The sequence below is a fragment of the Cricetulus griseus genome, chromosome 6 (assembly GCF_003668045.3).
Source record: "Cricetulus griseus strain 17A/GY chromosome 6, alternate assembly CriGri-PICRH-1.0, whole genome shotgun sequence".
Taxonomy (NCBI): Eukaryota; Metazoa; Chordata; class Mammalia; order Rodentia; family Cricetidae; genus Cricetulus; species Cricetulus griseus.
In genome coordinates this window covers 57,096,269-57,110,497 of record NC_048599.1, presented here as the reverse complement: position 1 = coordinate 57,110,497, position 14,229 = coordinate 57,096,269, and the positions used below count along the sequence as shown (strand labels likewise).

Genomic DNA, 14,229 nt, shown 5'->3' with positions numbered 1-14,229 from the left:
GCAAAACACCCATATACATAAAGCAAAAATAAAAATTTAAAAACCAAAAAAAACAAGCACGCAAAATAATCTGAAAATGGTTTTAAAATATGGGTATATACATTTGTTTAGGGAACGAGATCTGCATTCTATGGGGTGGAAAGTAGCCACTATATTCCCCAGAAAACTCTGGGCCTTTTCATTTACCATCCAATGGGTAAAAGCTAGATTTACCCACTACCCCAGTAAAACCCTCTATAGTTTTGCATATGTCCTGAGTGATCAGGTTATAAATGTATATATGGAAAAGAAACATTCTAGTCTTCCCAGTGTCCTGAGTTTTCCTAATGTAAAGATGTCAGTGGAGCAGAGGCCAGGCATCACCCCTTCATGTCAGTCCCCCTCCAAGACATTAGGGTGTGTTTCTTGGAAGCTAGTGAGAAGGCAGATGGTACCTGCTGCTTCACAGAGCCCAGATCTCTAATCACACTGCCCAACACTCTTCTCATTAAAGACATTTGAGACAACAGACTGACCACTACAGGGAGAAGCCAGACTTATATATTTTTAAAGCCAATCCCTGCTCAACTACAATAGTTTTTTACAGATTCAGTCACAGACACGATTGACTTACATATTCACTATTGGGTTCACAAAGGCAACACCTGTCAGCGTTCTCATTATTTTGTATTTATTGAGCACTCGTCATGTTCCGGCCCCTGACTCCCAATGACTGCATTACCCACGCCCACTCCCATCCCTGGATCTTTGGGAAAAGCTTCATAATCACATACGGTCCTAAAGACACATGATATAAGGACACACCTCTTGGGGACCCTGGAGTGTTTGATCTTTGGCCAGTCTGTCCCTGGCAAACTACAGAAATATATATGTTTATATATATATATATATATATTAAATCTTTGCTCATGTCTGTACAACATTGATCTCTGCTAATTGCTTAAAATAGAACTTGATTCTCTCTACTACAGCATTTTCTGAGCCCAACAGCCTCACAACAACCGGAGGCCTAGCTTCATAGACTGATCCAAATCTCCAAAGCGTTCTAAGTAGTCACTCTGAGGTTGCATGGCAATCTAATATCTACTTTTCTCTGGAGTCACTGTCCAGAGGGGCAGGACTAGGGCAGAGGGAACACTTGGCAATTACAAGGAAACACCCACAAGCCCAGTCTAAACCATGAGCGGCCACAACAGCTGTTTATGAGAAGGGAACACTATTTTGCAGACACCTGAGGTAGCTATCCTGGGCCTGCCTGTGATAGTGAAGACTAGAGCTTCCTTGAATGCACATATGGTCTGGGGATACCTTCAACAAGTAGAGACCTGCTGCCTTCCATTTTATATTTGCTGTTCCCTCAATAGTATCTACAACAGTTCAGTGACATTTCATTGAACAATCTACAATTTCCCACCCCACGGCTAAGTGAAGAGCTAATAGCTGCTTTGAACATAAATTAGCTCTTCCTTAGGCATAAGCTCTGGCAGAAGCATGTTTCCTGCCAGAAGGCCTACTTCCTCAGATACCCCTAGTGCGAGCCTAGGCCTTGCTCGGGCTAGTGTATTAGCCAACAGAAGGGCTACTGGTTCAAATGGCTGGTAGAATGTGACACCAATGAGAAAGCAACTAATTAAACATTGCTGGTGGAAGGGAAGAGTGCTGGTCATGGGCCAGAGACTGGCTTTCAGTGTTTACATCACTAGACAGACACTGGCCTTGGGGGACATCCTCACTGGGAAGCTCATCAACCACCTCAGGGACCACCTTGGAGTCCTGATCAATCTCCTCAGAGATCTCCTGAGCCTGAAGACCAGCCTCCACAGCAGTGAGCTCTTGGGATGGACTGTCAGCCTCAAGGATGTCTTGAGACAACTCGATGTTGGCAGGGACCTCCTGAGCCAGCATGCCAACCTCCACAGGGAACTCTTGGAATGGTGGGCCCATCTCTTCAGAGATCTCTTGAGTTGGTCTGCCAGTTTCTATAAAGGTTTCCTGGACCATGCTATCAATGTTTACTGAGAATCCATGGGCCATCCTGCCCAGCTCCACAGGAACTTCCTGGCACACCTGATTACTCTCCTCAGGGTTATCTTGACAAAGTTGGAAAACTTCCTGAGACAGTTGGCTAGCCTTCTGGCATGGCTGACAAGTGTTGGTAGCAGTGTCATGGTTCTTCAGGAACAGCTGGCTGATGTCAGGAACTTCCTGGTTAGGCTGGCTAACCTTCTCAAGGATGTCATGGCATGTCTGGCTGACCTCAGCGACATCCTGACCTAGAGCGCTGATTTCCACAGGTGGTTCTTGAGGGGACTGATTTGGCTCAATAAGCTCTTGTTGCCTTTCTATAGGGAACTCTTGTATTCCATCTCCAGGAACCTCCTGGAGCAACCCAAGGCCTTGGTTTTCTTCAGTCACATGTGTATTTACAGAGGACTGATCACTGAAGCCAAAATGTGAGTTTCCATCCACTGCAGTAGGAGAGGAAGGGCCAGCACTGGACACGGTGCTGGAAGGGCCACTGCTGTCTATAAAGCAAAGTTAGGAGGTCAGGTCAAAACGAGCTGGAGGAGGAGGCTCTGCCCGTATGTGTACATCAAATGCTAGAACACATCTGCTTTGCTGCTCATGGTTAGGAGAAAGAAGGTCTAAATTCTTCCTAAGTATGGCAGACATACGAGCTTGTTCGGCTCAGGAACTGTCACACTAGCCTAATGGAGACTATAAGAATGCTGCTAAGGCTCATCAAAGGCCTACTTCATCTAGTTTCTCGCAGGCACTCTCTGATCCCAACTCCAAATTTCTATGGCTGCTCCTTCACACTTTGGATGCATGTGAACATTTTGTCCCAATGGTTCACAATTACTGTTACACATCAAAAGTGTGGGGCTAATTACATACTGATTATCAGGTTCCGTCTCCAGAGTTTCTAATTCTATAGGTGTAGTGTAAAGATATTGATAGGAAGAAGGGGAGCAAATGAGGAGAATATTATTCTGTTGAAATGGTCCCAGTTGAGGGGACTCTGGGTGTGTGGCTCAGTGGTAGTGTCAACCTGTTATGCACAAAGCCCTGGCTTCAGTATGCAGCGCTGCACATATTGGTGCAGATACCTATAACCTTAGCACCTGGTAGGGAGGAGGGTCAGAAGCTCGAGGTCATCCTCAGCTATACATAGCTAGGCAAAGTGCAGAAGAGTTCTGTAACTGCTGAGCCCAGAACAGAAACGCAAAGCTCCACTTCATTCTATCCATGAAGGGCTTGTGTGGGCTCAGTCACTCCTGCAGGCAGGGTGATAATGGGAGGGTCTGCTCCTCACTGGTGTCTGCCTACCACGGGTGTCTCCCTCCTAAGAACTCCTTGTAGTCCACTGCTCATATTGTTCCCAAGAACAGTGACAGGCTAAAGACAACAGAGACAGAGGAGAAGCAGCCCCTCCCATGAGGGGATGGGTGAGAGCAGACACCCAGGAGGTCACTGGAGCAGCAGGCTCTAGTTGCTTTCTTCTATTTGTTGGTGCTGTTTGGTTTTGTGCTTTGAGACTGGGTCTTGCTCCATGTAGCCCCTTTCTGGCCTCAAACCTTCAGTGACCTTCAGCCTCTGCCCCCATGTACTGGAGTTACAGCATGTGTCAAGCCTGCTTGCCACTTGGGTTTCTTGCTCTCAGCTTTTCTATGTATGACTATATATTTAGGCTGTTGTCTAGTTGACATCAGCAAGAAGCTTAATATATAACTCAAGCTGGCCTAAAATTCACAATCCTATCTCTGCCTTCTCAATGAACCACAGTTCCCAACCACTCATGGTCTTTTTTTCTTTAAGATCTATTTTTATTATGGGTAATCGTGCGCGCACTCATGCACACACAAACGCACAGGTGTCTATAGAAGGCAGAGGTCTCAGGTTCCCTTGGAGCTGAAGTTACAGGCACTTGTGAGCCACATGATGTGGGTGCTAGGAATCAAACCTGTGTGCTTATATTGTTCTTGTGCTCAATATGAGCACAAGAAAACAAGAACATTGTTTGCTTGTAACTGCTAAAACTACTGAGCCACCTCTCCAGTCCCATTCCTAGTCCTTTAACCCTCAGCTTCCTAGCTCTCATGGGATAGGTCTCTTATCTACCAACCCCTCCATCCCATTCAGTTTTTGATTAGGCAACTAAAAAAAGGTTTACTTACACCAAGGTGGCTTTTCAGAGCGATGCCGAAGTTGCAAGGGTGGTGAATGAAGAGCACGGGGTGGGGAAAATGGGCTATCTGAGGCCTGGTTGCTGTGCATAGAGTCAAAGAGGGCTGTGTGGTGGAGGGGAGAAACTCATGAACAAGAAGCACAAGACAAAGAGTCTAGGCGGCAAAGGCTGTCAACCTAAGTCAAGGTCACTTTACCCTCCCCCAGCTGAGAAGAAACATACCCTAGGAGCCTTGACCCAAACCCTTGTCATGTTTTTGATTATTTCCAAACATACAATTATTAATTTGTTTTTATACAAAATAATGGGTTTCATTATGACATTTGCCTATGCATTCCTAAACTTTGTTCACATCTATCTGCTCCCCCCTGTTCCTCTCCCTCAGAATCCCACTCTCCAACAAAAAGTCACCCTTCTGTATTCCTGCCACAAACACATTCACATTTTTCTATTCCACATGAAAGAAAATATGATTATCAAATCTGTTTTCTAAGAAGTAGATGATGGCTCAGAGGGTTAAGGCACCTGCTGCCTGGACTGATGACCAGAGTTTGATCCCCAGGACCCACACAGTGGAAGGAAGGAAAGAACTAATTCCTACAAGCTGTCCTCTGCCTTCTACAGGTGCATCATTGTGCCTCATGCCACAAATAGATACATGTAAAAACAAATTTTTGAAGTTGCTTTGAAAATGAAAACTTGATTCTCTCTTGCTGCTTTCAAATTTTTCTGTCTTCTGCCAGCTGCAGTGGCAAATGCCTTTATGGGAAGCAGAAACAGGAGGGTCTCTGTGAGTTCCAGGATAGCCAGGACTACACAGAGTTTCTATCTCCAAACAAACAAACAAACAAAACATTTTCTGTCTGTCTTCTGACAATCTGAATATTATCGCCTCAGTATGGATCACTTGCATATATCCTGTAGAAACTGGTTAAACTATTTGGAAATAAAAATTCAAGTCTTTTATTAAATTGAAAAGGTTTTGTCTAATACTTTTCTAAGTTTGTTTTATTCCTCTTTGTCTTTTCCTTTGAGACTAAGAGCTGCTTGCTGTGCTTCTCTGGAATCAGAAACTATGGTCCCACAGCATGGGTTGTCATCTTTAAAATTACCACCAGGGGCTGAAGAGATGGCTCAGCAATTAAGAGCTCTTGCTGCTCTTCCAGATGACTCAAGGTCTATTCCTAGCTCACAACCACTGTACCTCCAGCTCCAGGGGATCTGATGCATATAACACCCCCAACCCACATATAATTGAAACAACAACAAAACTACAACAAACTAGGGAGTGGAGGGTGAGCAAGAACAACAAAAGAGCTGCAACCCTTTTCATCCATTTCAGGTTACTATTCAATTTTTTTTTAATTAATAATTAATCAGTTCTGTATGTGCTACAAGGGGCCCACATGTTAAACACAGGCTTTACTACTTAGCTGCAGCCCAGTCTCCAGGTCACCTCTTTCTTAATGTAGCACTTCCCTGCTGCCCATGAGCCTTTGACTATTTTCTAGAGTATTGAGAAAAGTTAATTGTAACAGTTTTTGCTGTGTGTGCATATGCAAATAAGTATGTATGTTTGTGTGTATGCACTCATGTGAAGGTCAGAGGTTGAGGTCAAGTGTGCTGTTAGATTGCTCTCCAACTTTTAAATTTAATTTTGTGTGTTTTGGTGTTTTGTCTGCATGTATCTCTGTGCACCACACACATGCCTAGTGCCCCAAGAGACTTTTAAAGGGCTCCAGATTTCCTGGAACTGGAGTTACAGACAGTTGTACTGCCATGTGGGTGCTGGAAATCAAACTTAGGTCCTCTGAAAGAACAGCCAGTGTTCTTAACTGCTGAAGTATTTGTGTGTGTGTGTGTGTGTGTGTGTGTGTGTGTGTGTGTGTGTGTGTGTGCGCACACGTGTGCATACATAACCCAGAGCAAGTGGGTGAAGGCCAGGAAACAACTTAGGGGAGCTGGTTTTCTCATATCATGTAGGTCCTAGGGATCAAATTCACATCATCAGGCATGACAGCAAGTACCTTTACCTATTAAGCCATCTCATCAGCCTCAATTGTTGTTAAGAGTCATTTCTATGTCTCTGAGGTTACCTAACTATGGTTTTTATCTTTTTTTCTCACAAACTATTATTTACTTTCCTATACTTAAGTATCATGGAAAAATAACAGCGAAGAAGTTCTGCCCCCTCCCATCAATATCAACTATGTGGCTGATGCACAGTAGGAAGAGTGGCATATTAGGGCCAAGACCCATGCTATGGTCCATCTCCAAGAATATGACATACAAGCCAGCACCAGCCTTCAGTCATGGAGCCTTTAAACCTGGGCAGGTTCAGACTTCTCCCGAAGCTAGAAAACTAAGGAAATTAGCGGCTGGGTGGATTTTTTGGGTTTTGTTTGTTTGTATTTTAAGGGTTCAAAATGAAGCCTGGATGATTTTGAAAACCATCCTCTTAACCCATACTCCATCAAAAAGTTATATAGAACACATTCTTCCACTGCAATGGCTGCAACTATTTCCTCATAAAGCTCACTGTGTAGCTGCAAGAGGCTCTTCTGCCTCAAGATGTAAACAAAGGGGAGACATTAGTGCCATCTGCAAAATAATATTGTGTCTATAAACTGCTGCTGGATGGAAACACAGATTTCCAAGAATGAAGGAGGAGGGAAAGAGGGATAATTCAACTCTCACACTAAGCTTTATAAGCTGTTTTTGCTGTTGTTGTTGTTGTTTTCAGTGAAGAGCTGGGAAAAGATGAATTTACTGTTTTATTTCAAGAAGTCGCAAGTGGGGGTGGGAAAGAAGGTTCAGTGGGTAAAGAACTTGCTGCCAAGCCTGACAATCAAAGAATTTGATCTCTACAACCCACATGGTGGAACAAAAGAACCAAGCAAGGTCAAGTTATCCTTTAACCTTGACATGAGTACCATAGCACACATAAACCTTCCTCCAACTCATAAAATAAATAATAAAACTATCAGATGGTATGTGCTCTCAAAGCTCTCTCTCTCCAGGATCACATGGTCTCTTAAAATGCAGGCTGTTTTCAATGGCAAATTCAATGATTCAAATTGAACCACGTGGCAGCCATGAGTCCAACTGTATCATGAATTTCAATACACTGCAAGTTAACTGCTTGTTAAAGAGAAATGCTTCACGAGCGGCACCAATGAACTGAGGAGAGATGAGTCAGGATCTGTTGCTTAGTTTCCTGTCAACTTGAAAGAGCTATGGTCATCTGGGAAGAGGGAACCTTAACTGAGAAAATGTCTCCGTCTGATGGCCTGTAGGAAAGTCTGTGGGGCCTTTTCTTGATTAATGACTGGTGTGGGAGGGCTCAGCTCACATGGGCAGCACCACCTCAGGGCAGGAGTCCTAGGAGGTATATGGGTATCTAAGGGATGGAGAGATAGAGGGTTCAGTGCTTAAGAGCACTTGTGGCTCTTGCAGAGGACGTGGGTTCTGTTCTCAGCATCCATATGGTGACTCACACCCATCTGTGACTCCAGTTCCAGAGGTCTGACCCCCTCTTCTGGCCTCTACAGGCACACATAAGGTGCACCTACATACATGCAGGCAAGCACTCATAATATAAAAAAATATAAATAAATAAAAGAAAGGTAGCGGATTGTGAACCCAGAGAACAAGCCAATAATCAGTATCCTCTGATTTGTTCCTGCTTCCAGGTTCCAGCCTTGACTTCCTGCCCTGATCCCCTTCATGATACAAGATAAACTCTTTCTCTTCAGGTTCCTTTTCATGGTGTTTACTGAAACAGAAAGCAATCTAGGGTAAGATCATGTTACACCTTACATAGGAAAACAGATGGAGGCCTCCAAAATGATCAAGAAAATTCTGCCTATTTTGCTAGCTGAAGTTTTTTGTTGTTGTTAAGATTTTATTTAATTTTATTTTATGTGCATTGGTGTTTTGTCTGCATTCAAGTCTGTGTGAGGGTGTTGGGTCCCCTGGAATTATAGTTACTGACAGTTATGAGCTGTCATGTGGGTGCTGGGAATTGAACCTAGGTCCTCTGGAAGAACAGTCAGTGCTCTTACTGCCCACCCTCCCTCCAGCCATCATCCTAGCCCCAATACCTGAAGTTCTAAAAGCCAAGTGGCCATGCGATTTCTACTGCTGACAGCTTGGGTCAATGTCCCTTGGCTTCCTAGCTATCCATATGTGTGAGTGTGCGTGTGTATACATACATGTTTTTATGTATGTATGTGTTCATGTTGAGACCAGAAGACAACCTTGGGTGTCCTTCTGTAAGTACCATTAGCATCTCTACTTTTTTTTTCTTTTTTAAGACAGTTTTTTCACTGGTTTGGAACTAGCTAAGTAGGCTGGCTGGCTGGCTGGCTTAATGACCCCAGGACATGTGTGTATCTGCCTACCTTGTGCTGGGTCTGTAGGTATGCCACCAGCACCTAGCATATTCTTAATATTATTATTTTTTTAATTAAAAATGTGTCACTAGGCAGTAGTGGAGCATACCTTTAATCTCAGCACTCAGGAGGCAGTGGCGGTGGATCTCTGAGTTTGAGGCCACCCTGGTCTACAGAGTGAGTTCAGGACAGTCAGATCTACACAGAGAAACCTTGTCTTGGAAAAAAAAATTATGTGTATGTGTACCTGCTAATCTATATGTTCACCATGTGCATGAAACAGTCTGGGAGGCCACAAGGGGAGCCCATGGAACAGGAGTTATAGGAAGCCATGAGATACTTGATGTGGGTGCTGGGAATTGAACCTGGGTCTTGTACAAAAGCAGCAACTGCTCTTAACCACTAAGCCATTTCTTCAGCCCCTTATTTTGTTTTGTTTTTTTTTTGTTGTTGTTGTTGTTTTTGTTTGAGCCAGGGTTTCTCTGTGTAGTTTTGGAGCCTGTCCTGGAACTTGTTTTGTGCTTCTGCCTCCTGAGTGCTGGGATTAAAGGCATGCACCACCACTGACTGGCCCCTTATTTTATCTTTAAATTGTGTGTGTGTGTGTGTGTGTGTGTGTGTGTGTGTGTGTGTGTGTGTGTGTGTGTACTGGTTATGCAGGAGTGCTGGTGCCCACTGAGGCCAAAGAAGGATGTCAGATTCCAAGGAGCTGGAGTAACAGGCAGTTATGAGCCATCGTACATGAACGCTGGCAAGTGACTTTGGCTCCTCTGCAAAAGCCATTGGTTTTTTGAGACAGGGTTTCTCTGTGTATCTCTGGCTGTCCTTGAACTTGCTCTGTAGATCAGGCTGGCCTTGAACTCAGAGAGATCTGTCTGCTTCTTACTCCCAAGTGCTGGGATTAAAGGTGTGGGCCATCAGGCTGGCTCAGTGTTTTAAACTATGGGTCCTTGTCCTTACTATACAAGCGCTTTACTCACTGACATATCTTCCCAAGTCTCTCTTTCTCTATCTCTCATTTCTGGTGCTAAGGAAAGATCATAGGGCATTGTGTTTGCTAAGCAAGTGCTCTATCACTTGAGTTAAATTCCCAACTTCCTAACTTTTAAGTTTATTTTACTTAGTCTTTATGTATGTGTATGTGTGTATGTTCATCTGTGGTTTTTTTTGTTTTTTTGGTTTTTCGAGACAGGGTTTCTCTGAGGCTTTGGAGGCTGTCCTGGAAATAGCTCTTGTAGACCAGGCTGGTCTCGCACTCACAGAGATCCCTGCCTGCCTCTGCCTCCCGAGTGCTGGGATTAAAGGTGTGCACCAACCATGCCAGACACATCTCAGTTTATATGTGCAGATGCATTTCAGTGCCCATGGAGGCTGGAGTGCATGTCAGATTCCCTGGAGCTGGAGCTACAGGTGACTGTGAATCACCTGATGTGGTTGCTGCAAAGAGAGCTCTGGTCCTCTGTCAGAGCAGCAAGTGCTCTTACCTGCTAAACCACCACCATCCCATTTTAAATTCACTATTCCTCATATTCTACAATTATGGGTATGGAGGTCAGGATAGAGACACAAACAGTACTTCCCATACCTGCAGATGCCTGTGCGTGGGCATCAGTGTGGCGCTGGCAGACTTTAGTCAAGAATTCACTCACTTGACGCAAGGAAAGGGCATTATGTAGTGTTTCCAGGGGGTAGATGGTAGGTACCATGGAGCACCCTTCAAATCCTGTTGGGAAAAGAAATGAACAAAATCAGTGTTATTCCCACCAGATGTACTCCAATTGGTCAAAGAAGGTTGGAGAGTCCCTGAGAGCCATCAGGAGAGTCTATGGCTTTTTGAGTATGGGATATCCAAGGTTTCCAGGAGAAGGAACTCTTTAGAGCCCTTCAGGAAGTCTATTTATCTCATCTCCAATTTTCCTAAAATGTCCACCTGCTAAGCCTCCAGGTAGTCAAATCACCTTCACCTATGGAGAGTACACAGTGTCCGTGGACAAACAAGAGCACTAACACTGCTCTTGTACTTTCTGGGGCAAATAAAACAGGGATCAAGAGGCAAGGGGTTAAAATTGTAGATCTAACATGATGCAGCGGGTCATGAAGCTTGGAAGGAACAGCAGATTTCAGGTATCATGAAGAAAAGAAAAAAAAAAAAAAACAGATTAAGGAGAAGGGCATGGAATCCGAGGAGAGAGGTTCATGCAAATTTGGGGTGTGGGTAGAAGGGCTAGAGTACTTGGATGCAGACTGGAGAGCATGCGATACATGAGCTCAGCTGAGGAAAACCACATGCATGAACAGGGTGGGGGAGGGAAGTTCTTTCTTGGTCATTTCCATCACATCAAAGCTTTTTCCTTATGCTCTACCTGTGACATCCTGAGCTTGCTAGGTTTTCTCTATTCCACCAAGAAAATGAGACAACCCCCCCCCAAAAAAAATTTACCATATAATACAGCTTTACAAGTCTTGGTAGCACCAAAGGTAAACATCAGTGAATAACCCTACTCCTAGGATTATTAATGGGAAAAAATGTTCCCACTGAAGGATCAAGAACACATCCTAAGCACTGTCTCAGTCCCCAAGCGTTCCAATGCTTCTTCTCCTCAAAGGAACCAAGAACAGGGAAGGCAGCACCATCTACAAAAGACTGGGCCTCTTCCTCATCAATGAATAAGAGTGCTCGCTCAAAATTACCATACCTGATCAGCCTCTAACTTCCAGCTTTGTCTGTCTTCATGTTTAGTTGATGCCCCGTGCCTTGCTTTCCCCTTATAATCTAGTGGCAGGAGGGCAGAGGAGTCTCTAGCTCATCAGAGTGGTTAGAAAAACGTGTTTTGGATTTGAAGATGATGGTAGTATAAGATTAGAGATATAAGAACACATTAAAAAAATAAGTAAAACAAAACATCAGATTCCAGGGCAAGAGATTAAGCCTATGCTGAACAGAATGGGGGACATTAGAGGGAAGTAAGAAAGGAGACTAGAAGGGGGATGAGCAGCCAACGCTACAGCTATCAGGCAGCCTGGCCCCAATCCCCATCAAGCAACTAATGCAAGTCACATAACCTCAGGGGCTGGATAGGCTCTCCAGCCAGAAACGCAATAAGCAAAGCAGTCAGTCCCAGCCAGGGTAGTGGCAGCGGCCAGCCTGTGGCAGGGGGTACCGTAGAGGCACTCGGGGTCATCCTGGCCTGAGCGCAGCCAGTTCCGGAAGAGGCGCAGGTGGTACGAGCACTGGTGCAGGTGGTGCGCCAGCGTGGCATCCAAGGAGACTGGCCAGCCCCTCGGGCAGTCAGAGGAAAAAGCGCGCAGCAGCCGGACCACAGGGTGCTGGTCATCCAGCAGCTCTGCAGGGGACAGAGGGACCACGATAGGAAGCACAGAGATAGAGAAAGACAAGAGGGAGAGACAATGAGGGGGGCACTGACTGACAACGTTACTGGGAATGGGGGCCACTTAGACCCAAGGTAAGCTAAGGAAGAAAGAAAGACGGTCAGAGTGACTGGTCATCCCTTACTTGAAAGAAGAGCATTGGCACCACACAGTGAGACTCAAAGAAGCCATTAATGAGACCCCAGGCCCTACCCTTCCTCAAGCACAATTTAGTTGGTGCTTGAGGAACATTCTGGATAAAGGTGAGCTGCAAATTCTACAGCCAGAGCCTTGACTAGAGCCCCCGTCTCTGATCTATCTTAGATAAACCCTAGGGTCTGCTTCTTAGACAAATGGATTTATGACACTGGGACCGAGATGAAGAGATTCAAAGTCACTCAGAGAAGAAGGTCAAAATGATATTAGATGTTTAGATAACTCCAAACTGAAAACATTCCAGAAGGCTAAGGCCCGCTGCGACGCAGATTCTAGGATAGCCACAGATGGGACTGGTGCCAGGTGGCTGGCACAAAATGTTGGCGGGAAACCAGGAGTAGGACTCCTTTGAAACAGTGCAGGTAAAAAAAAAAAAAAAATCAGACTTGCTCTTTATAATACAAATATGACTAACTGCCCTTTACCTTACTCTTGTACAAATAAACACTTTAGTTTCAGGATATGGGTGGTGGTGGTGGTGATATGTCCCTCACTCAGGCCAAGAGTTATATCTCTTTATGTTCTCTTTCCACGGGTGAACAGTCTAACTGCTCTTTGTCCAGCTGGTGTGTGGAAGAGCTTTAATTCAGAATCCCTCATTGCTTTAGCCACTTGGGACATTCTGTGGATGTCTGGGATTCAGCAGCAAGACAGTTGAAGGCATCCAAAGGCATCGACGAGGGATACAAGAGGAACAGCAGTGTCAGGCCTTGGAGGGAATATATGGGGACGAGGACTGACGTGAGGACGAGCCAGGGCTTGATACAGCAAAGGCAGGAGAATCAAAGTGGGTGAAGATGACTGCTCAGAACTCCCAGATCAGAACCGTTTCACCTGCTGGTCCCATGAGACCACAGCTTCCAAAAAGAGCTTGGTTTTTAGTTCCTCTTGGACTAGTAGTGAGGCCTGACTGTGGCAACAGTCACACAGCTGTGTGGGGTGACACAACATAAAGAGGCTGATAAATCCACTGGGCACTCTGACATTCTGGATGACCACTGTCTTTTTCCCACTAGATTAATTTGCTTTTGTGACTTCAGCATATATAGAGATGTACCACACCCGTATCATGGTTGTAGTAACAGGATATAAGAGCTCATCAGGAACAGGAGCCGGATGTACAAGGGGCTGTTCTTCCATCAAAGTATGAACACAGCATTGCCTTGTCTCTTTTCCAAAGCCAGGTCCAGTTTTAGGGGGCTTTGTTTGTTTGTTTTTCAGCTGCCGTGTCAAAGCCAGACATCATGCAAGGAGATGGGGATATTAGATAGTAGGCTCACTCGGCACACCGTTACAAAGAATCTGCCATAGACAACTGCAGACAGAGCAACTGCTCTGAATTGCTGAGTCAGTAAAGCAGGACCTTGGCCATGGGGTAGAGCTCTCATGTCCTAAGTGCTAAATGCCATCAAGATGATCTTCTCTGTCAAATACAATAGTTCCAAATTTCTTGTTACAAACGGTAGATCCCAGGTCCTGGCTTTGCAAGAATATTAAGCTCCTGGCTCAAACACAAGAGAAGTGAGGAGGCTAGAAGAACCCAGGGCAAGTGTGCAAGATGTCAGAGACCTGGGTTGTTCTCCTACACTATACTTGAATTGCCAGGTCTTTCTTCCTTTCCTCCTTACAGCAAAATTAATTCTTGTTTCTTCAGCTGCTGAGTCTGTCAACCAAGGCTTCTGAGAGCTAGAGATAAAGGTTTGAGGATTTGTTTGTATGAACCTGGGTTTTTCTCTAATGGCACCCAAGAAACTGGGAGATACATGATTTGTCTCTTATTTCAGGGACCCAAGCTCCTGTTTCTATATTATAGACTAAGTCCAAGTCCCAGGCTTGGGGTTTGGGCATCAAGTTCTCCTCTACGACAACCATGGTATGTGAGACTATATGAGTTAGCACAGACAAATCACTACAGCTGGGGACTTTGGCCACAGGCAGAAAAGAGAGCCTGGAGGTGGAGATGAACTGAACGAATACAGGGTCAACCTAGAGAGAGACTCCAGCAGTGTCTAGAGGATATGCATGACCTGACCAGGCTAAAATCTAACACCTGCCACTGGT

General features: G+C 44.9%; 1 protein-coding gene across 19 annotated transcripts in view; it reads right to left on the bottom strand.

Moving 5' to 3' along the window:
* Positions 1-518: 518 nt before the first annotated feature.
* Ppip5k1 (diphosphoinositol pentakisphosphate kinase 1) overlaps positions 519-14,229 on the bottom strand; it is a 41,573-nt gene continuing 27,862 nt past the window's right edge. For 17 of the 19 annotated variants that reach the window (XM_035446897.1, XM_035446900.1, XM_035446898.1 and 14 more), the window contains 3 exons: positions 10,169-10,306; positions 4,179-4,292; positions 519-2,525 (listed from right to left, as the gene is read on the bottom strand). In XM_035446897.1, the coding sequence (XP_035302788.1) occupies positions 1,627-2,525; positions 4,179-4,292; positions 10,169-10,306 (1,151 nt within the window). In that variant the 3' untranslated portion in view covers positions 519-1,626. Of the gene's footprint in view, positions 2,526-4,178; positions 4,293-4,360; positions 4,949-10,168; positions 10,307-14,229 lie in introns of those variants that run through there. The other 2 variants (XM_035446904.1, XM_035446902.1) reach the window with 2 other exon arrangements.